This window comes from Phragmites australis, chromosome 7 (assembly GCF_958298935.1).
Source record: "Phragmites australis chromosome 7, lpPhrAust1.1, whole genome shotgun sequence".
Lineage (NCBI taxonomy): Eukaryota > Viridiplantae > Streptophyta > Magnoliopsida > Poales > Poaceae > Phragmites > Phragmites australis.
In genome coordinates this window covers 26,177,294-26,200,173 of record NC_084927.1, presented here as the reverse complement: position 1 = coordinate 26,200,173, position 22,880 = coordinate 26,177,294, and the positions used below count along the sequence as shown (strand labels likewise).

General features: G+C 47.3%; 3 protein-coding genes across 4 annotated transcripts; 1 reads left to right on the top strand and 2 right to left on the bottom strand.

Annotated features, from left to right (window-relative positions):
• Nucleotides 1-8,913: 8,913 nt before the first annotated feature.
• On the top strand, nt 8,914-10,815 carry LOC133924408 (uncharacterized). The gene has a single exon (XM_062369924.1). The coding sequence runs from the start codon at nt 8,997-8,999 to the stop codon at nt 10,467-10,469; it is 1,473 nt and encodes a 490-aa protein (XP_062225908.1). The 5' UTR covers nt 8,914-8,996; the 3' UTR covers nt 10,470-10,815.
• An 88-nt stretch (nt 10,816-10,903) lies between these two features.
• Nucleotides 10,904-13,993, bottom strand: LOC133924407 (probably inactive leucine-rich repeat receptor-like protein kinase At5g06940). The gene is made up of 2 exons (XM_062369923.1): nt 11,580-13,993; nt 10,904-11,437 (listed from the first exon to the last, which is right to left on the bottom strand). Exons 1-2 carry the CDS (start codon nt 13,819-13,821, stop codon nt 11,076-11,078), a joined length of 2,604 nt encoding a protein of 867 aa, XP_062225907.1. The 5' UTR covers nt 13,822-13,993; the 3' UTR covers nt 10,904-11,075.
• Nucleotides 13,994-15,072: 1,079 nt separating this feature from the next.
• Nucleotides 15,073-21,540, bottom strand: LOC133924405 (uncharacterized). Of its 2 annotated transcripts, none has more exons than XM_062369922.1 (9): nt 21,148-21,538; nt 20,495-20,595; nt 19,999-20,398; nt 18,046-18,897; nt 17,464-17,515; nt 16,836-16,903; nt 16,648-16,754; nt 16,462-16,549; nt 15,073-15,781 (listed from the first exon to the last, which is right to left on the bottom strand). In XM_062369922.1, exons 1-9 carry the CDS (start codon nt 21,268-21,270, stop codon nt 15,464-15,466), a joined length of 2,109 nt encoding a protein of 702 aa, XP_062225906.1. In that variant the 5' UTR covers nt 21,271-21,538; the 3' UTR covers nt 15,073-15,463. The 2 variants fall into 2 exon arrangements, 1 of the variants encoding a protein (XP_062225906.1); XR_009910805.1 differs by having other exon boundaries at nt 15,712-15,781; nt 16,462-16,544; nt 21,148-21,540.
• Between the last annotated feature and the right edge of the window lie 1,340 nt (nt 21,541-22,880).

Below are 22,880 nucleotides of genomic sequence, written 5' to 3'. Positions count from 1 at the left end.
CATCCTCCACATACCACATGATATCAAAGATTTCACAACCATCATGGAATTCACAACCGTTAAGGATTCATGGTATATGAGTTATCATTGATAACAATAAATCTTATCTCCGATGAGAGGTGTTTTAAAAGCAACGTCTCCAAGGAAACATATTCAATCCTAAGCATGCTAGATATCAAGGTGTCGTTCGACGTTAAGATAGATAACAACAGGTAAATCGTAGGGTGATATGTTCTGGATAATAACATATTAAGGTATGGCAATTGTTTGATAGGATTAACTATAATAAGCAGTTTGTAAAAAAGAGTAGTACATAACACATGCGATATAAGTCTAGTTTTAGTTGATCACGTAGATTATTTGAAAACATAGGTTCAATATGATCAAGGAGATCGGACATGCCTTCTCCGTGGTTTTCTTCAAGATCTTGGTTGTAGTCAGGATCTTCCTCGCCCGTGACGCTTCCCATGCTTTCTTGGATATAGATGCATAATGGGGTAATTCAAGGGCAAGGCTTTACAGTTTTGGTTTTAGCGTAAAGCGGTTTTATGCATGTATTCAATTGTGTCATCTACTAAAGACTTCAAAACAGTTTGAATAGTTCAAAACAAGGTAACAAGCTGTATATGTGGGTTTTTTTTGGGGTCCTAGGAGGGGTTACACTGCACTCTGCAGTCTCTATTATCACATCTGGTGTACCTCTAGTACCACACAGCTTCTGGTGGATTGATCTAGGAATTTCACCACACGAACATCTAGTCCACACACACACTCATCAAGACACACGCACCCGGAGTCTAGTCAAAAAGGTTCTGCCTTCGCATGTCCATGACCGTGAACACGGCTATTCGAATAGTTTTACACTATGCAGAGGTTGTACATTGTACCCACGCGATATGCTCAGCCTCCAACTGTTGCAAGCGGAGGAGTGAATCATACCAAGACACGTCAATCAACTTTCCTGCCGGGCTTTTCTACGAGACACCCCAAGTCTCAGAGTCCTTGGACTGAATACCAGATTGGCTATGTCGTCTCTCAAAATATCCTGACAGAGGGGCAGATAGACACTTAGCCTCTCGTTGCTCCCCAGCCTCCTAGTATGATGCCCAACATGGTCCGGTGAAGAAAAGGTATGGCAATTGTTTGATAGGATTAACTACTATAAGCAGTTTGTAAAAGAGTAGTACATAAGACGTGCGATATAAGTCCAGTTTTAGTTGATTATGTAGATTATTTGAAAACATAGGTCCAATATGATCAAGGAGATAGGATTTTCCTTCTCCATGGTTTTCTTCAAGATATTGGTTGTAGTCAGGATCTTCCTCGCCCCTGACACTTCCCGTGCAGCATTCACAGAATTCTGTTGGTTCTGCAATTGTGACTACGATCATTAACGAGCTATACTAGAGAAGAATAAAATAACACCAAACAGAAAGCCAAATAATCCCTAATGAATATAATATTGTGATAGATAGGTAGATCTCAAATTTAGATGAATTTTGGTGAAAGAATCGCCGAAAACGGAGCTAGAACGGAGAAGTTATGACTCTCGAAAGGTTTAATCTAATATAAATCGAGAAAATACGAAATAACACTATTCATAGGTGGGACCCATATGAATAGTAGCCTAGGCCCACATAAACAGTGGCGGGATTGGGCTTGAAATGGGCTTAGATTGGGCCGGGCTTAAGTTTGAGGCACACAATACTGGGCCTAATCGGGTCGGGCTGGCTGGTTTAGTGGCTACGGAGCTCGGCCGACCCACTGGGGCACGGCCTGTGGGTGGCTGGGCTGGCTGGCTCGACTGGGCCTCGCAGGCGCGAGAACAACCTAGCCACGCGAGCACGTGCACTCGTGTGCCAGCCCGAGCGAAGCGGCGAAGGGGGGATCGATGATGAGCGATTATGGCAGAGCAACGCCGGAGGGCTCACCGAAATCACTCACCCGCCGAGGTTTCATGATGATAATTGGTCACCGGGCTTGTTCGTCTGGGGGGCTTATCGGTGGCAGGCTAGGACTGGAGCGGCGGTCTACACGGCGGCACAGAAATTGGGCAGCATCTCCCCTACCCTACGTGTGATCTCCTTGCAAGAAAAGGAGCCTAAGGCTCCCTGGACTATATGGCATGGTGGCCGGACCGCAAACAGAGGCACAAGCACACCGATGTCGAGCTAAAGCATGGTGGCAGAGCAAAAGCTCAGCGGCACGTGGCTACAACCAAGAAGGAAGCACGGGGGCGATGACATGCTAGCTAGGGGGTTGCGCGAGGGGCGGGAAGCTCACCGAGCTCAAAAATGGTGAGAAGCTGGACGACGGACGGTGATGCGATGGAGTGGTGGTGGCGGAGGCGACTCGGCTACCGGCGCGGGTGGGCTCCATCGGATTTCTAGTCAATGGAGGACGGCATAGGGATGACGACGTTCTCCGGGTGCTCCTCGGTAGCTCGTGGTGACAGAATGTCAACGGTGAGGTCGTAGCGGCGGAATTGGCGGCGGAGGCGATGCTGTGGTGGTGGCTAATGGGGAAACGGAGAGAGAGGCCGAGGCGCTCTATTTATAGAGGGAGAGGGTATTACAGAGTGGTGGTGGGCGCGTTGCCCTACCTTGGAGGAATAGGATGGCGGCCGACGGTGATATTTTCCCACGATATGTCAGCACTGCATTGGCCACGCACGCGGGTCAAGGAAGTTATGGGCAGTAGACACTTGGGCTGCGTGCGGGAGAGAGCGGAGAGAGGAGAAAGAGCGAGAACGAGGGCAAGTGGCCAGGCATTCAATGCGGTGGCTGGATATTTCTTGGGGAGGAGCGTCTGTTGCGGTGGTGAGCGGCGCAGTGTCGCGCTGGAGGAGGAAGGAGAGAACACGGCGGGCGATCGACGGATGACGGATACTTGGACGGCCACACGCGCAAGGGCATAGGCCAGTGGAGGGTTGGCGAGTGTGTGCGTGAGTTGGGTCGGCAACGTGATGGCGGCCCAGGCGCGAGAGAAGGAAAGAGGGAGAGGTGCTGGGCTAGCTGGGCCGTGCGAGGGAGAAAAGAGGGGGAGGGGAAGAAGGCTGGGCTAGCTGAGCATGGGACGAATAGAGAGGGTGGAGAAGAGAGATTCAACCCAGGAGGAAAAAAGAAAAAGGGAAGGAGTTTGGGGGTTTAAATTCAAATGGAGGTATTTAAATTTAGTTTTGGTATTGGGTTTGGTTTTGGTATAGATTCAATGGAGACATTTGAATTGTAATTTGGATTTGGATCTTAAGACTTTGAAGATGATTTGAATTCAAAATAGATTTGAGCTAAAGGAATCTAGGAATAGATTTGAAATTGAGAGACATTCAATTTCAATCTCCACACAAAGAACCACAAAAACCATAAACCAATGCATATGAATAAATTTAACGTAGGATTATTTTGGAAATAATTCTAGTGCACTTTGAAATACCTAGTCAACTAAATACATATTTGAATATGCATTTTTCCTTGATTTTAGTCGACTTAATTAATCACCAAAAGTTTTAATTTGGAGCAAAATTTGCAATTAATTAATATGATAAAACTCATGATGTTACACGCAATACAAATGGTCTTCTGTTGTGTTGGCTCTGACGTATCACAGCATGTATGACACCTGCATAAAGACCAATGTGAACGTGATCTTAACTGAGTGTCTCCAGTTACTTCAGTTGTGGTCATACGAGCGCTTCGCCATCGGCAGGACCGTTGTCGACCACAGCTCGTACCAGTTCCTTGCCGATGGCGTCGACGACCCGACCAAGGGCTCAATTTGGTGCTGACGTAAGGTAAGAGCTACAAACTTTGCACGTATTTTTTCAATCCTTCCTTTTTTGTTTGTCTTACTTAGTTTGGTTGTATAGCTGACTTGGTCTAATATGCAGACACACCGTGCATACCTGGACTTTGTTCACCAGTTCGATGAGCTAACAAGGAAAGACGTCCGCTGGAGGTCGTATACAGAGGAGGAGGTACTTCAATGCGCTCGTGTTAGACTTTTGGGGCTGTGCTTATGGGACTGGGAGTACTATCTCACGCGGTGCGCCCTCATCCACGACATCTACGTCGAGGAGTACTCACCACATCACGTGATGCGGCAGTTTAGAAAGTTATAGGTGTTCCCACTCCCACTCACTAAGACGGTGCCTAGAAACATACACATGTGCGTAACGTTGTAATTAGCTTTTCATTTCCTTCATTGCTACTCCATTTGTCATGTGCTTATGTTTTTGCAGGTTGACGCGCAAGGGGGCTCATAGCACGAGCACGTTTGTGTCTCGTGTGTAAACATGGATTCAGAAATGGGACCAGGTTGTCAAGGACATCGTGGATGAGGACATGTCCTGGTTCGTGGCTCGGATGTGGATCCACGTCATGTACGGACCGACCGAGCCTCTGTGGCACATGCGCGACACGTACCCAGTGCACAAGGACCAGATGCTTCACATGAGGTACGTAGAGCAGTATACGACTAGTCATTTACTATAATTCTAGGTACATAAGGTGATCAAGTGTGTGACACATACCCAGATGCAGATCGACTGTGGCCTTGAGGTCCCTAGGGCCGAGGTCAGCGCGGCGTTTGGTCGGATCTACCGGCAGGTGCATAAGGTAATCAGGTCGCTCAGCTATAGGTCATCCTCGGACGTTGTGATGGGACCACGAGCACCGGCACCTCTCTTGCCACCCCCTCGGCCACATTCACCGGCCTACCGCACCCACCGGTACGTCCGACCTTCATCGATGAGCTATCGAGGCCATCTACCACCCCAACTTCTGAACCGTACTACGACAGCTCATTGGCAAGGCAATCCTTCACCGGGGGTGGTGACTCGCACTACAGTGGTGCTTGGGCTAGGCATTCTTTCTCCGGCACCGGTGACCCCTAATATGGCATCCTAGCATTGAGATCAGTCTTCACCAGTGTCGATGACCAGTTGTACACCGGCGGCTGGTCGACACAGACTTCCTCCATGGACCTAGGTCATTTTAGTTCTCGCGTCCCCGCCTCATGTATGACACTCGCTTCATGAATAACCAATTGTTACATATCTCACACTTTTATCAATACTAACATGTTTTCTTTGTTGTTCAATGTGCATAGATCGATGATCTTAGGGATGTAGAGGTGCAGGATAGAGATGCTTATTAGGGACGGTACTCAAGTCCCTGAGTACTCATACATCTTTGGACAGAGTGACGAGCTCGGTGCGTTGTAGCTACCTGTCGTGCCACTTACAGGACACAACCCTCCCAAGATGACTATGCCACTCCAGCGCCCGCTGGACGGCCTGTGTAGGCGATCGTTCCACCGGAACCGCTCACGTACTCAGCGAACCAGGTGAGAGCGCAGAGGTGCAGGGTCCCAATGCTGGATACAACCAGGGGGTCCTCCCTAAGAGGGGACGTAACCTATAGGCTACTATGTTATTGTTAGCGTCATGGTGCTATGTTATTATCAGTGTACGGTACTATGTTAGTCAGTGTAATGATATTATCTTCATGTTACTATGTGATTGTCAATGTCATAATATCTTTCATATACTGTGTTTTTGTTTTGTGATTTATTCAGACCACAGAGTCGTACCATGAACATTCCATAATAATCATAATAAACACGTCATAATACGAGCATTCCATAACAATCATAATAAACACGTTGACCTAACGTATAATAGCATGTACGATACCCATAGTAGTGTACCGGAATTTTACCTAACATATCTTAGGGAATGTAAAAGGGTGAAGATCGATGGTACGATACACAAATAGCAACGCTGTTCTGATAGTGGTTCTAATCGTATTGACTTAGATTGAACTGCGAGCAGGCTCCTGAGTCCTAATAATCTCCACCACCGTATTGAGCTGATGGAGGAGGAGGAGGACGATGAGGTGGAGGAGCATCCTTATTGTGGCACAGACAGGTGCACCATGGATCGATACATACAGAAGGGTCCTCCAGGTGTATTAGAGGAGGACTTGGCATATTCTCCACCTCCCTCTACAAGTCAAAGATTTGGTCTCCCAGGTGGTGGATGTAATCTTGGATATACTGCAGAATAGGAGGATCGACCCATCTCATGTATTGGCAGTTGTTGGGGTCATCATCAGAGTCCTTCATAAATGTGAATATCACAATGTATATATTTTTTTTTAAAAATGATATGGACAATCATGGTGATATAGTTCTCACCCTACCCAGAGGACATAAGAAGAATCAACACCCCCATGAATGCTTCGATCGTACATCTAAACGATGCAGTCGTAACCATAGGAGCAGTTGAGCCAGGGCTCATTCGGGTGCTCATAAATCCTTATGTGACTTGGAAGGTGAAAATCGCTCCTATACTACAAAGGAAAGTTGTAGAGAGGCTCCTTATACTCAGTTGGATCAAACGAACACTCCTATCTCATGGCCGACCACCCCGCCCCCCTTCTTCTTCACCCACTCTCTCCCCTAGCCTCCATTGATCATTGTGGCTTCAGTTTCTAGATACATGAGCCTCTTATAGATGTGTTGTAGCAGCATAAATCCTTTTACCGCGGTGTAATTATTTTCGTTGCACCATATAAAACTTACCTTTTTGTCCGCGTGAGGAACACCTACAAAGATATGAAGCACTCCTACGCAGGCAAGAAGAGACTGGACGTGAAGTGGTACTTCAACGAAAGGGGAGACATCCCTAGTCCATCCAGTAGAAGACTTTTCCTATCCGCATCAATGTAATATTACCGTCGACTATGTGTTACCTGCACACATCCAACTGTGATAATAAAATTGACGACTTCTATTAGAACTAATCACATTAGTAAACATGTACTCTATTTTTAGACCTAGCCTTTTCAGAATAAGTCTTCTCATCAGTAGCCTTTTCATACATAATCTTTTCAGAAGTAGCCATTTCAGACATAGTCTTTTCAAATGAAGGTTTTTCAGAAGTAGTCTTTTTAGATATAAGCATTTTATAAGTAGCATTTTCAGTTGATATGACCACTCCTTACTGCAGAATCAACTGCTTCCCCAGGGCTGATTTCCGTGGACTTAGTCCATGCACCAGCACGAAATCGATGTATAAATAGATGATCTCCTAGTCACATGTAGAACCAAACCACTAGCATCAACCTCCACAACTCTGCCGAAAATGACATCTGATCATTTCTCCAAGAAAGACATGTCGGATACTACGCCTGATGTGGTCAAAGTACCCATGTGCTGGTGTGTAAACCTTTGTAGCGTGATAAAGTCCTATTCTCCTACACCTACGGAAGGAGGGTTTTCATGTGCCGCAACTACGAGTATGATCCACCCTAGGGAAGCACCAATATTGACTCTCGCCGCTAGATAATAACTTCTGCCCAAACTACTCTAAAAATAACTAAGATTTACCACTTAATATTTTGGTCTTCCTTGCAATCACCGTCACCACTATGTGATTTCTTACAGTGGCTAAATACTGAGCAGTCGGAAGTGGATGTGTTCCTCCTTCACATTGAGCACTGCGCCGATGAGAGGAGGGAGGCTACACATAAGCACATTCAGGATGAGCATCAGAAGATGAGGGAGGAGCATAATCGCATGATGGCGGTGGCCCGTGAAGCGAAGAGGGAGAGGAAGCGCGAGAGGGCATGTCAGGTGCGTGAGGTAAGATTGGAAGCGGCGAGGAAGGGAAAGTATTTACGTTGCACTTAGTAGATCAGATGTTGTAATCCTATCGTTTATATTTTCTAAAGCATGTTAGGTTTAAACGCGATACTTATTTAGGTTACAATGATCATGTATCATAAATGCCATTGTGTATGTCGTAGCTCTTATTAAAATCACCGTATTCAACCTTTCATTTCTATCAAATCCAGGTATCCAAAATATCGTACAAACATTTAATGGCACTAGATGAATCGACAACAACAAAAATTATGACGCACGGATGCCTATTCTGCCGCAAATAAAAGTGAATTAGAGCACAGCAAGGTATCTCCCGTTTATTGGGTGACGCCTTGCTATCACCCAACCACTGGACGAGAGAAAGATCTCGCTAGTTGAATGAGTGAGATGTGCCACGTCATGCTATTTTTTATTTGACCGAAGGGGGCCACAAGATATTACCCGTTCATAGAGTGAGACTGAAATGAACATATAATTTTGCATATATATATATATATATATATATATATATATATAATTTGTGTAATTGAAACGGGTGTGTATATAATTAATTAATTAATTAATATTGTCCTATGCAACTGCAAGGCTGCAACGTCACTAGACGTCGTTGCTGTCCCACTCACAGCCAATGGCGACGACATCGGGTGAGTGGCAATAAATTAGCTACACTGTCCTATTATCAGTGACTTAGGTGACCTCACATGTAAGTGAGAGCGTGAATTATTATCTGATATGAGTGATAAATAGTTAAATATCTCGGCCCGATAGGGCGCTGTTGGACCGTTTCACAAATAGACAACAACCGAGGGGCCTCGATTGTATAACGCCCATCCCGGGCGATGGATCGTAAAATTCCTCACCAAGGCAATCACCCGCAGTCGTCACTCTCCTTGAACCCTAGTGGCCCCGGGCCCCCGAATTCGCTCGTCGCCATGGCAACGTTCTGGCTCTGGGTGGACCTGCTCATTGACCTCCTCTGCCTATATATATAATTCTGGTCTTCTGCAACTGCATGGGTATTTAACTATTTGTCACTCTTATCAGGTGAGTAGTAACAATTTTGTCACATTGTTTCATCATTAGTGACTCAGGTGACCATATATGTAAGTGAGAGCATGGATTATATCAGATAAGAATGACAAATAGCTAAATATCTTAGCGTGCTGGGGATGTTGTTGGACCGTTTCGCAAATAGACAGCAACAGAGGGGCTTCGATCGTATAACGCCCATCCCGGACCATGGATCGTAAAATTCCCCACCAGGGCAATCGCCCGCAGCCGTTCCCTTCCTCGAACCCTAGCGGCCCCGGGGCCCCGAATCGCCCGTCGCCATGGCGCCGTTCCGGCGCTGGGCGGACCTGCCCCCCGACCTCCTCTGCCGCATCGGCGACCGCCTCGACCTCAAGTGGTACGCCAGCGCGCGGGGCGCCTGCACGGCGTGGCGCTGCGCGCTCGCGCCGCCCTCGCCCGCGCTCCTCGTCGTCGCCGACGACGCCAGGTGGTGCCCCTACGCCGCGTCCCTTCCCACGCGGAGATCCTTCGAGCTCACCGCCATCGTCTCCGGTAGCCGATGCGTCGGCTCCAGCAACGGCTGGCTCGCGCTCTCTGTCGCGCTCTTCGGGGGGCATACCATGTTCGTGCTCCTCAACCCCATCACAGCCGTGGAGATCATCCTCCCGCCGCTGATCTACGAGAGCAGGTGGGTCTCCAAGGTCGTCTTCACCCCCAGCCCCGCCAAGGACGACTTCGCCGCTGCCGCCATCTGCGACATCGATAGGATCGCGTACGTCACCGCCGGGGCCAGGAGGTGGGCCGTCATGGACCCCGTCCACCTCGCCTGCGGGGACCAGCTCACCGACGTCGTTTACACCGACAAAGGTAAGGTCTACTGCCTCACGAGGTGGGGAGACGTGCATGTGCTCCGCCTCCCCGAGCGCCGCCGCCGGAAGCCCGCCAACGCTGATGAAGCAGGCCCCTCCGTGCCAGAGTTTTCTGTACTCCAACCGCCTGCTGAACGCACGGTTAATTTTCGGGCGCTGCGATGGCAGCAACAGCGCAATTTTCGCATGATGCGCTATGAACAGGCCCGGCCAAGAGATCAGGATCCAACCGTGCCATTGAGTATTACATACTGTGCAGAGACGTTTATCCCATATAGGAGGGTTCCACCTGAATCTCAAGGACCACATCTAAATGCGCCGGCCACGGTTGAATCCTTGTTGTCTGAGGCCAACCTCCCGTTTAACCCTGCCACTGTCTTTGCTCCTCCATATGACACCGTATCGGCGTTCACTAGTGCCAAGAACTTGGTGTTCTGCGAGGGTAATTTGTACCAAGTCTGGAGGAATGCAAGCTGCACTGTTACTCTGCAGCTGCCAGGAGGGGGTCAGCGCCGTGTCTCGGAGAATGAGATCTTGGTTCTGAGGTACTATCCCCGGCGTCAGCCTTGCTGGGATTTGGTGAAGGACTTAGGGGGTTACTCACTTTTTATTGGAAGGAACAATGCAGTGTCGATGTATTCAGAGGGTGTGCCAGGACTGAGGGGCAACTGCGTGTACTGGATCGGTGGGCGTGGCAGGGATCAGGGCATGGTTTTTGACATGGAAACTGAGAGGTCTACACCGTGCCGGTCTCCTCCGGTTAGCTTTGTACCTGGGCATCCGCATAGCACAATCTGCTGGTACTTCTTGAGCGATATAGTGAGCAACAGCAGCAGCAGCAGCAGCAACAATAATGGAGGAAGAAGAGTTTATCAGACCCGAGCAAGGGCTCGGGCAGATCTCACGCAAGATCTCGAGGAATGATGCGTCACCAAACTTCTTGGCGACATAGTGAGCACCACCGACCACGGTGGAAGTCGAGTTTACCATGAGCCTTTGCTAAACCGCTTGCAGTACTTGAGAGGGAGAGCCCAATCTGAACGGGGAGCAAAATCTTGCAGAGTGAAGTGCCGAGGGAGAAACTGCTTGATGTAGCCGATAGTCCCAACTTAATTCCTGTTTCCTAAAATAATGTTGTTCTGTCTGTTTGCTCGTCTGTAGCCTTCATAGTATATGTATGTTTATGTTATGTATCCGAATGACTATTGCCGTCTTTGTATGTTAAATTTTCATGATGTTGTGTTGAAATAAGAAAAAGGATATTGAATCATCTGGGTGTTGATAATGTTCTGATTTGCTGTATCAGTTTCTCTGGAGCCCGGAGTTCCTTTTTGTGATATAATTCTGGTTGCAAGATATAAGCTTGGAGATCGCACTGATGCCTTATTTCTCATTATTCTGTTTGGTACACTCACCCTGCTAGTGCCATGCTATGTACAACGAGCAAGGGTTACATAGTAACAGCTACTCTAAAGTCTGAACTTCGAGCATCCAGGGGCAGAAGCAAGCGACCCGGTCGTTCTGCTCCGTTCAAGGCTCCAGAGCAGTTTCAGTGGGCAGCGGCGTCTGCGGATGAACGCTGAAACACAGTGGCTCCAGCGACCGGACGACCTCATCCATGGCCGGTCTCTGGTCAGGCATAACCGACGTGCAGCGCAGCGCGAGCTCAAGGGCTGCCAGCATCCCCTTCTGCGCCGTGCGGGAGACGCTGGGGTCAAGTATCTGTGACGCTCCGTCGGTCACGTTGATCCGCCGCCGCACCCACCTGACGATGTCGATGGAGTCGTCGGACGCCGGATGCTCCGCTGGCTTTCCGGTGACCAGCTCCAGGAGGATGACCCCGAAGCTGTAGACGTCCATGAAGCGCGTTGGTTTCTTGGTGCAGTTCTGCTCTGGTGTCAGAGATAGAGCAGACCAACTTCAGTGAAATCTAATATTACCATAATTTCTCTTTGTAGTGATATTGAATCAAAGTAAATCATAAGTTGGAAACACACGACAGATGATGCCTAGCGTGCAAAAAGTTTATGATACCTGGCGCAACGTAGCACTTGTAGTTCAGATCACAAGCCAAGGAAGACTGGTATGCCTTTTCTCCGACGACAAGATCGATCCCAAATCCAGTAACCCTGGGCTCAAATTCATCACCAAGCAGCACATTGCTCGACTTCAGATCTCTATGCAGCACGCAAGGAGTATGACCGTGGTGAAGGTGCACCAATCCTTGAGCTACTCCCAATGCGATCCTCACCCGGTCGCTCCACCCCATCGTGAATTTGGGCGCACAGATCAAATCCTGCAAGCTTCCTCTCTGCAAGTGTTCATAGATGACGCTGACCTCGCCCTCTGAGTAGCAGAATCCTAGCATCTTGGCGATGTTCTTGTGCCGGATTTTTGCCAATACCTTCATCTCATTCTTCCTTGCTCTGGATGTTAGCTTGCCAGAATTCACCAGCCTCTTCACCGCGATACTTTGCCCGTCTTGTAGCTCAATCAGATAAACTTTTCCAAATGCACCCCTACCGATGATGTTCTTGTCGTGAAATCCGGCGAACACTTCCTCCCCGGTGATCCTGATAGGGTAAAAGAGTACAAGCTTCCATGGGGAGGACTTGCTGCCTTGTAACCTCCTACAAACTGCAAATGCTCCTACAGCGAGCAGCGTCACTCCGGTGACGAACGAGGCCACGGTTGCAGCCACTGCTAGGCCCTGATGCTTCCTCAATGGCGCATCGCAATCGTTAGGCAATCCGGGGCCGCACAGCCCGGGGTTCCCTTGGAGAAACACGGCTGGAAGGCCGGAGATCAGAGACGGAGGCACACGGCCAGAGAGCTGGTTATACGAGACATTGAGCAGCGCAAGCTTCAGGTTCTGGAGTTCCGCCGGAATGCCACCGGTGAGGCTGTTGCTGGACAGGTCGATGTAAGTCAGAACCGGCAAGTCGCCGAGGGACGCCGGTATTGGCCCGGTGAAGGCGTTGCCGGAAAGGTACAGCGACACCAGTCTCTTGCAGTTCTTGAACTCCGGGATCGTGCCGGTGAGCGAGTTGCGGGAGATGTTTACGATGCTCATCGCCGGGGAGTCGCAGAAGTTGTCCGGCAAGCTGCCGTTGAGCTCGTTCAGGGAGGCGGAGAACCGGTACATCGTGCGGATCAGGCCGATGCTCTGAGGTATCCCACCGGAGAAGCTGTTGTTGTCAAGCTGAACCTGCTCGAGCCGAGACTGGACGCCGGAGAACTCAGGCAACTGGCCGGAGAACCGGTTGTTCTCGCCCCGGATCACGCGCAAGTCCGGCAGCGACCAGAGTCCGGCGGGAAGCTCTCCCGTGAAGGCGTTGTCATGCACCTCAAACCTCTGGAGCATCACACACTTCCCAATCTCTTCAGGGAACGGCCCGGAGAGACCGTTCTGTGACAAATCCAGAGTCATCAGCTTCTGAAACTTGATGCCAAAGCCGGGAGGCATGGCTCCGGTCAGGCTGTTCATGGACAGATCAAGAACCTCCAGCTGCTCCAACTCTAGTAAGGATTCAGGGATCCCGCCGCTGAACCCTGACCCCTGCAGGAAGAGCCACCTGAGGCTGCCCATCTTGCCGAGCTCCGATGGCAGCTCGGACTCCAGGAACTGGTTCCTGGACAGGTCCAGGAAGTGCAGGCTGGTGAGGTTGCCGAACAGCGCCGGGTGGAGCACGCCGGAGAGCTGGTTGCCCCCGAGGTCGAGCACCTCGAGGCTCCCCAGCGCGGCGAGGCCGGCGGGCACCTGCCCTTCGATGCTGTTGCCGCTGAGGTCGAGCGACGTGAGCGAGGTGAGCATGCCGAGCTGGTCGGGAAGCGGGCCCCAGAAGGCGCCGGCGCTGAGGTTGAGCGAGACGAGCGAGGTGCAGCGCGAGAGCTGCAGCGGGATGGTCTGGTTGAAGCCGTTGGACGCGAGGCTGAGCGCGACGAGGCCGGGCACGCGGCAGAGGGAGGAGGCCGAAACGTCGCCGGAGAGGCTGAGGCCCGGGAGGGAGAGGGAGATGGAGACGGTGGCGTTGGCGGTGGCGGCGGTGCTGGTGCAGGTGATGTGCGGCCAGTTGCAGTAGGGGGTGGAGCGCGACCAGGACGAGAGCGCGCCGGACGGGTCCTGCAGGGAGGCTTTGAAGTCAAGCAGGAGCTCTTGCGGTGTCTGTGCTGCTCCAGCTGTTGGCGAAGGCGCCGCTGTTGAGGCGGCGATCAATGGCGAAAGGAAGTGGAAGAGGAGCAGGGAGAGGGGGGCGTGGGTGCCGGCGGGTGCCATCGACAACCGGCGAAGCCCGGAAGAGAAGCTGATGCAAATGGACTGATGGAGTGTCAAGCGTGTGCGTTGCTGACTGTTTTAGGCCACTCGCTGCAGGAGCAGGGCTTGACTGTTTTCTGCGCCATGGGCACGTGGCTCATGGGAATTCATCGTGTCGTCGATCATTCATTCATTCATCTCGTCTAATCCTGTCCAAAAGACCACCTCGTCTGATCATGATACGAGTGACTATGTACTGGGTGATTAGGTAGTTTTTTGGGCTACTCATATATTAATCATATATCACCTGCAGCCTGCAGGATAGCAGTACATTGTGCTGGCCGAGTCATGTCAGATGCGCTCGCTTTTGCATTATTTCGTTTGGACTTTCAGATGGGGCATCACTTTTGGACTTTGGAGCAGCGCCTTTGTCCTGCGCATTGGAGGCGATGTGACGTTGGAGCACTGGCCACCATGGCATGGCAGCGGAACGGCAGTTCTGCTCTCACCAGTCACCAGAAGGAAACAGAAGTGTAAATGGTCGCTGCCTTTGGAACGGGTCGCAGCAGTATTTTTCGCCCCTTGGTATGTAGTCAGGGATTGGATCATTGTTACTCCTTACTATTACCTGCAGCTTTCATCTAAGAACCCTACCTCCACCGCAACATATGCTGTTAGAAACATCGGATAACTTTTCCAACTTCCAAGTAACTTTGCTCCGAGGCACTGTCAAGTTGCCTTATCATGAACCAGGAAAAATGAAATTTTACATTTCAATCATAGAGCAGAGACAGACAAGTGCTGTGAGGCCAATCGGTAAAACAACTGCCCTGATATTTTAATCCTCAGCGGCTAAGTCACGGACAGTGTTCCATAAACAAATCCAAAGCAAACAAAAAGGGTAATAGTAAATTATGAAATCTGCAGGCGGATAAGCAGCTTGGGGGGCAGTAAGATGAGGGTTACACAGAGGTGCCTTGTCCTTATCTTCCAATCACCTGTCTTTCATGACTCAATATGAACAACCCTTGGATTTCAGCTACCCGTGAGTTTCGTTGATTCCAAGATACAATGTACTCTTCCCTGAGAAAATATGTACACTTGACACCCATATTTCACAGGTGTTACGTTACAGGCAGGGCTGGGGCAAAACATTGGAGTAGAAATAAGCAGAAGCACGAGAGATTGACGACCAGATCTCAAAGGCTCTCTGTCTAGGGTTTCTATTTACAACAATGACACTAGAAAGCTGAAAAAAGAAATCCTCGAGTAGAAATAAGCATAAGCACGTTACTTAAACTAAAGGTTTGGACATGAACGCATCATTTGACAGGGAAACCATGGAGGCCGAATAATCTATCAATAATAACAAATGTTTGAGTGTTCCTATCGCATTAGCCTATCATTTACTCTTTTTTTGTATTTTCCTCGACAAACCTCCAACAGCCAGTCAACGCAGCATGTGTGCCGATGGGAAAAAAGCACAGGAAACCTCTCACAGAATATGGCTCAAATTTGTGGTCCACAAAAACCAGCATGCTACTAACTAAGATCTTCAACTACTTAATATTTACCAAAAGAGGCTGAACCGAGAAACAGCATCAATCACGAACTATTTCTGCAAGATACATAAGGAGCCGTGGCATGCTGCGCGGCTGAGCAATCAAACCATCGCACCATCATTAGGTTTTGGCTCAGTGCGTGTGTAGGTGAAGCTTCGTGTGGTTGGGGTTAGCAACTGATTCACAGGAGTTGCAGGTGTGGTTGGACTAGGTTTTCCGGCATCAGGGGAATCAGCTGCATCACGCTTCCATTGTAAACTCCGGGCACCACCTCTGAGTGGTAGTCGCCCACGGATAGCACCAGGAAACGTTGGCCTTGGGTATGCAGTTCTTATGAGCCTTGAAGCAAATGGTGATCCTCGAGAAGCACGGGGCCAGCCAGGCAGTTGGGGCACTTCAATAGAGCTTCTTCGAATGACCTGCGGCACAATATAATTAATTGTTGGGGCTCATGCATACATGAAAATTCATGAAGTACTCCTAAGATCCTGCTGCTGGGAATAGTTCCGTGAGAACATTAATAAAGCTACTGCAACTGCCAGAGTATAAGGCTCTGTTTGTTTCGGATTATAAAAGCTGGATTATGATCCAAATCCAAAAGCTGAAACAAACAGCTCGATTGTAAAAACTGGATTCTGATCACAATCCAAAAGCTGAAACAAACAGCTGGTTGGAAAAACTGGATTGTTACAATCCAACACACAGATTGTAACAATCCAGCAATCTGCTTTCTACCAGATTCTAACAATCCACAATCTATAAGCTGCTTTTCACAATCTACAGCTGAAACAAACAGGGCCTAACTTCCCTTGATTTACCAATATGGAAAACATTAATAAAGCTATTGACAAAGGAATGGTACACTTCATACTAACGTCTCATGGAAAATGAAAATACAACTCAGAATTGAATGTTTTGGTGCATTGAATTAACTCAACTAATGAAATCACCTAGACATAATACCCATCTTCTAGCGTTGAAAGTACAACAGAAAATTTTACTAAAGCAGCTGGATCATGTGTAGCAATCCATAAATTCACTAGAAAACCTACTGTACAGTAAAAAAAAACTAAAAGTCAATGTAGTTTTAGTGTTTTACCTTCAAAATGCGTGACATAAAAGATGTGCCATTCAGAGTTAATGCCTGCTCTGCTGATTCTTTGTGCAAGAACTCAATGTACGCTGAGCTGATCAAATAAAAAGAAAGGAAAAGAAAAAAAACAGCTAAGGATACCGTCTAACAAAGCTGAATTTCAGATTTTCAGATAAGAATGAGAATTCACACCCTGTTGGCTGACCAGTGACACCATCAGTCACAATAAGGGTCTTTAGGATAGCCCCAAACTTATTGAAATGACGGGAAAGAGCATCTTTCGATGCACCAAAATGTACCTAAAAGGCCAACAGAACAACTATAAGAAGTGCAAGTCTTCAGCTTCATGAACATAAGGGAGAAAGAAGAGAAGCACTTACATTGCTAACAAAGACAGTTCTAGAATCAGTGCCACCTTCAGGCTGACCTGTAGTGTATGATCCAACAGCTAAAAGGAAAAAGAAACAGAAAATTCCTTGATCATTGCGGGGGATAAGAAAAACACAAACAACATGCAAATGAAGGGGGTTAAAAAGTCAGCAGGCAAATGACAGGTTGATATGAAGTGATGCTACAATAGAGATATTTTAAAGAAAAACCAATTTCTAGGCGCTCATATAGAAAGCTTATTACATCAGGAAATTAAGCAGACTCCAGATCTCTCCAAACTACATTGTCATCATCTTGTCTCAAAAGCAAGATTGTATACCTTATTACATCAGGAAATTAAGCAGATGCCAGATCAATAAAGTTAAAGAATTGCAGGTATTACATAGATCAATATAGTTAAAAGTCAGTCGATAGTAGTTCCTGTGACATCGTATAACTCGTAACTAGCCTTTCCAAGTCCCTACTAGAAAGGCCTTTTTACTTGATACCAAGCACTACAAGAAACATCAATTAAAACACAGTTCTAATAGGCTAAAAAGAATGTTTCCACACAACCATTTCCTCATAGTTAACCAATTAAAGCAGTTTTCACTCGTAACAGCGAGCAGTTCTACATACCAAGTGATGAAGCCTTCTGTACCTCCACCATAGAACTTGAATGTATCAAATCCTAGAATAAATTTTTAAAAAGTTAGAACAGAGTGCTGCATCACAAATGATACAGCAAATAAAAATGCTATATGAAACAGAACAAAAAAAAAACATTGAGACAGATAACATAAAAAGAAAAGCATGGACCAAGACAAATGAGGAAGCCAACAATGCAAAAACTGTTGTACTCCTTGCCAATAGACAAATGCCAAAATGTAGTGTGATCCAAGAAACTTATGAGAATTGCTGTCCTCAAAATATTTAAGAAAACCCAAGCTTAACGAGCTCCATGAGTTGTATTTGGACTTTCTTTTCTCCCTCTAAGGAATTTTGATGATTTTTGTATCAATTAGCATGGTGTAGTTTATCAAAGGATATGCAGTAGCATGCTGGATGCTTTGAGTTGAAAACATTAAATTTAAGGAAGAATACACTTCTAAGCATACTGAACCTGAGAGGAACTCAAATGTTTATTAATTTAACATAAAGCACAAATGTAGTTTACAAAGGAGCAAACAGAAGCCTTGGAAAAGACAGACAAAAACTTACTTTGGACTTATCAGTCACAGTCGTATCATTAACATGCGTGATAGTCACATTTGACTTCCTTGCATCAGCACCTTTCTTCTCCATAGGTACTTGAGGCTCAAATGTAACAGCATCCCTTGCTTCATGGGTTGGAAGTTTCCTTGTACCAGTGTTAGAAGAAATATTTAAGATCTTTTCAGATGGTCTTGGTCCTGAACCAGCATGTGTCCCCTGAGCTATCAATCTTCTGCTTCTTACTTCAGCAGCTCCTCGTACATACCCCACTACTAATGACTCTTTCCCTCCACTAGAAGGCAATGTACTTCGGCGAGAACCCAAACCATTATACTTAACTGTGCGGGTGTTATCATACTCACCAATATTTGGAAGAGAACCAGCAGCTTCCTCTGTTTCCTGATCATACATGTAAGCATAACTGCCACCATACTGATTTCTTTCATGAAATTCAACCTGATTTTCTGCTCGGATGTTATCTATATTATCATATTCTCCACTTTCTGGATCTCGTTCTCTAAGAGCAAGTGATTCTTCAGTAGAATTTATTGTGGGCACTCCACCCAACCTATTAAACACACTCCCAGAAAAGCTGTCCTTAAGAACATCTTCAGCAGCCTCAGCTGCAGCTCTTAATGCTGTTGTGGCACCTGGTACTCTCACATCTGAATTTGTTTTCTGTAACCTAACATGAGTAACATCAAGCGTGGAATCTGATGCCAAGGTAGACACTACAGAACGAAGTCGCTTGGAAGCTGATTCTGATCTAGGGGTCATTGGCTGCACAGTTCTGACAGCATCACGAACAGCAAACTGAAGAAGCCGGCGTGGTGCACCAATAACTGGGTGGGATGCCCTCTGGAAAGATGTTAAAAGTATCACCACAAAGAACAAATAAGGGGCAAGGGGAAAAAAGGAAGCTACTTCCAATTGAGCGATCTTACAGCAGTTCATAAATCATATCAGCAATGATATAATAAACAAGGATAAAGCGCACAGTCATATTTCGCGTGTTGCAGAGCAGCACTTCATCAGTTGGGCACTATAGTTATTCTCTTTTTGTTCTCAAAACTACAAACTTATTTGATCTTTGTTCCTATCAAAATAGGAGAAAACTCACATTACCCCCCTCAACCATCACAGATTATCCTCACCTCCTAGAAAACATTTCTCAAATCTGAATGAAGCAAAATCTAGCATAGTTGAGAGGGTTCCAAAATACAAATTATAAAATGGAACAGAGGGGGCATATACAATAGTGTTAACTGTTATTCCATTGAAGATGAACTAATTACCAGAAGCTCACATAATACAAATTCTATAACAGGATTAGACATATACACCAGGTTATACAAGTCTACAGAAAAGGGTAAAAGCTCCTCATTATGTCCAAATACAGGTAGTACCCGAACAGGCGAACAGATTTTCCAAAGTTCAAATTACAGGTCCAGGTCCTACTAAAACGAAGAAGAAATTTTTGTAGACTTCTATACTTAACAAACACAAAAAATCCAGTGCAAGATTCAAATTATCTTGGGGCACACAAGGGGGAGGGGGGGGGGCAGATAATGTTAGCTCCAATAAACAGAAATCAAATGACTTATCTAAGTTTGCACCAAGGGTTTTATTTGTGTTTTCGCCAGAGATGGACACCATAGTAATGTTCCAGTTGTAATAGCCCGAACAAACTACAGGTACTGTAAACAGGGAAAAGCACTCTGTTCTATCATGTAGGCAGTAATAGCGACACACAAAATAAATCTATGTCTCTATTAGCACTTTCATTTATTAGATTCTGAAGGCTATAAGAAAGCATATAGCCAGAATATTCATCTGTTTCATATAAGACTATCCCTTTATTAATGACATGATAATTAGTGCCAAAAGAAGAAATAAAAAAATTGTGAATGTTGCTAGGCTTTGCGAAACAAACAGCATGACTTAGAGAGGATTACAAACCTTGGTTGATCGTGCATCTGCCTCTCTGCTTCTCTTTTTGTGATTATGCATGTCAGGAGAGCTGGTTCGTCTTACAGCATGTGATTTATGAAAAGCCTTTTCCTCTGCATGTGACCCATTCAAAACTTTTTCCTCTGCATGTGGAACATTGGCTATAACACTCCGAAGGGGAACTGCCTCTGATTGTTCTCGAACTACTAGTCCCCACTCTCTTTTCTGATGAGTTCTCATTGTCTTTTGGGTTTCAGCTTCAGGTTCACAATTGGTCTGTATAGTGCTAGTCAAACTGCGAACAGGCAATCCTCTAGCAGTACTGTGAGTGCTTTTAGCGTCATCATTAGTAGTGACAGCTTTAGGTTGCACATAAAGGTGCAAATTTGAGGAGAGGTGATCCCATAACCTGCATGACCATAGATAGATTCACGGTTTTGTCAGAGAAAATGCATGGTGCAGCAAATGTAAATGAAGTATGAATGTTCGGATGAAAGCAAATAACCAGGATACAAATGCATCATTGTCATCGCCCAAAAAAACCTGCAGCTCCTTTGCAGCCTCATCCCTGTGCCTTCCATTCCTGAGCAACACCACAACATACTCCTGAACAAAAAGAAGAAATAGTTAGACCGGCAATCTCAACAACTTTACGGGTTCTCCACATTGAGAGCAGAGCATGCTAATATCAATCATATGGATTATCTATCATATAGTACTCAACCACAAAACTCAAGACTCCAAGCAACTAATTTAACCTCCTCCACTCAGACATCCCAGAGCGAGGAGGAAGTTAAAACGTGCACAACAATCCAAAACACAGTTCCTTTGAAAACAATCCATAACACAATCGCAGCCAAATGCCAGCAATCCCACTACAAAATCTAGGATCTAAACATGGAGGGTGAGGGAAACCGTACGCGTCCAGTCCTCAAAGCACATGAACCACACTAATCCGCAAATGCGGATAACTAACACGCCCCAGCAGCCAGGGCACGAACCTAAACGAAACCAACCCCCAACTTGTCACGCCGATTTCCGCGAAATCCAGATGGCCGCGCACCGTCCACTACGGAACTGCATTACACAGATGGGCGACGCTAGGGTTTTAGCATCGGATCGGGGGATCGCGTCGCGGTGCGGGAGGGGGGCGCTCACCGCGAGTGTGTCGTCGGAGTAGTCGCCCATGAGCTCCCTGAGCTTCTCCTTGACGCGGTCCCGCAGCAGCGCCACCCCCTCGCCGGTGAAGTTCGCCTTGAACGTCCTCTCGCCGCCGTCCATGGGGAACCCTAGCTAGCTCGATGCCGCCGCCCTCCCGACCCTGCCGCGCACCCCGCGGTTCAGGCGGCGGACGTTACGGCCGCGCAAGGAGCGTAGGCGGCGGAAGGGGAGGGGAGGGGGACGGCTGCGGCGGGGAGGGGACGGCACCCGAGCGCGAGCGGCGTCGGGCCTCTGGACCGTCGCAGGGGACGCTTTGCGTGCGCCTACTGGAGTCTGGAGAGAGATGGGTGTTGTGTTTTGCTGGGGTTCTCGCGTTTTTTTTGGGGGGCCCTGAATGAACTGAAGCGTGGGTGCGGTCGTTCGCGCGGAGAGGTGGAGGGCACCGGCCGCACCAGTTTGATCATTGGCGGTGCGTTGGGCCTAGTAGGCCTTGGAGCAAACGAGATTTACCAGGCCAGGCCAGCGGTTTCGGAGAATCCGAATTTTTTTATTTATATATTTTTATTTTTTAATATTTACAAAAACACACGGTCATTTTAAAATATTACACATCCAGGCTACCGTAGCTCGTTGGATGGACGACGGCAAGGTGTCGCTCGCAAACGAGATTTACCAGGACAGGCTAGCGGTTTCGGAGAATCCAATTTTTTTATGTATATATTTTTATTTTCCAATATTTGCAAAATACACGGTAATTCTAAAATATTGTACATTTAGGATACCATCGCTCGTTGGATGGGCGACAGCAAGGTATCGCTCGCAAACGAGATTTACCAAGCCAGGTCAACGGTTTTGAAGAATCCAATTTTTTTATTTATATATTTTTATTTTCCAATATTTACAAAAATACACGGCCATTTTAAAATATTGCATATCTAGGCTACCATCGCTCGTTGGATGGGCGATAGCAAGGTGTCGCCCATCCAACGGGCGACACCTTGTGAGGCCCACGGTGCAACGGGTCAAAAATTAAATACCTTGGCCTACGTGGTGTCCACGTCGACATGTCGCCCACTGGAAGGGTAACACCTTTGCTGTTGCTTGTTGGAATGATGACACCTTTATTGGGCCCACTGAAAAAGGTACGTGCGACACCTTTTCATACTTAAAATGGCGTGCATACTTGCATACATGCACCACACATTTTTGGACTTTTGAGCCCGTGTGACACTTTCGCTTTTCGACTTTTGAGCTCGTGGTGCATGCAACTTTTGGAATTTTGAGCTTGCTTGCATGTCCAGTGGGCCTAGCTGTTGGTGAAAGAATATATGTCTTCCACGAATAAAGTGCGGCGAGAGCCAACCCACAGGTATGACTCAAGCTTGGAGGAGAAGTGGAGAGGAATGGAACACCACAAATGATTTTCTAGACTAAGGTCCTCTTTCACTGTGTATCCACGGTATGTATTTATGGTGCCTTATAGAGGGTAAGTGTACATGCATACCCCTATGGGAGGAGCTGAGATACAAGTTGTTGCTATACAGTTGGGACCTAGAGCTAGCTTGGTAAAATATTGCTCAGGCCTAGGTAATTCTTTACTTACTCTGATGATATCATCTAACTATGGCACTATAGCGGTGGCAGGTGGTACCGTGTGCGACCGATCGCCGATTGTGGCGCTGGCCCTGCATAGGGTGTCAGACCGACTATTGATTAGATCGGCATTAAAT

Excerpts from the sequence above, each read along its gene's own strand:
- LOC133924408 (XM_062369924.1), top strand. The coding sequence starts at position 8,997 with ATGGCGCCGTTCCGGCGCTGGGCGGACCTGCCCCCCGACCTCCTCTGC.
- LOC133924407 (XM_062369923.1), bottom strand. The coding sequence starts at position 13,821 with ATGGCACCCGCCGGCACCCACGCCCCCCTCTCCCTGCTCCTCTTCCAC. Across the intron at positions 11,438-11,579 it reads CAAGTGCTACGTTGCGCCAG|AGCAGAACTGCACCAAGAAA; the intron begins GTATCATAAACT and ends CTCTGACACCAG.
- LOC133924405 (XM_062369922.1), bottom strand. The coding sequence starts at position 21,270 with ATGGACGGCGGCGAGAGGACGTTCAAGGCGAACTTCACCGGCGAGGGG. Across the intron at positions 20,399-20,494 it reads AATGATGCATTTGTATCCTG|GTTATGGGATCACCTCTCCT; the intron begins GTTATTTGCTTT and ends ATGGTCATGCAG. Across the intron at positions 15,782-16,461 it reads TTATGTCACGCATTTTGAAG|GTCATTCGAAGAAGCTCTAT; the intron begins GTAAAACACTAA and ends ATTGTGCCGCAG.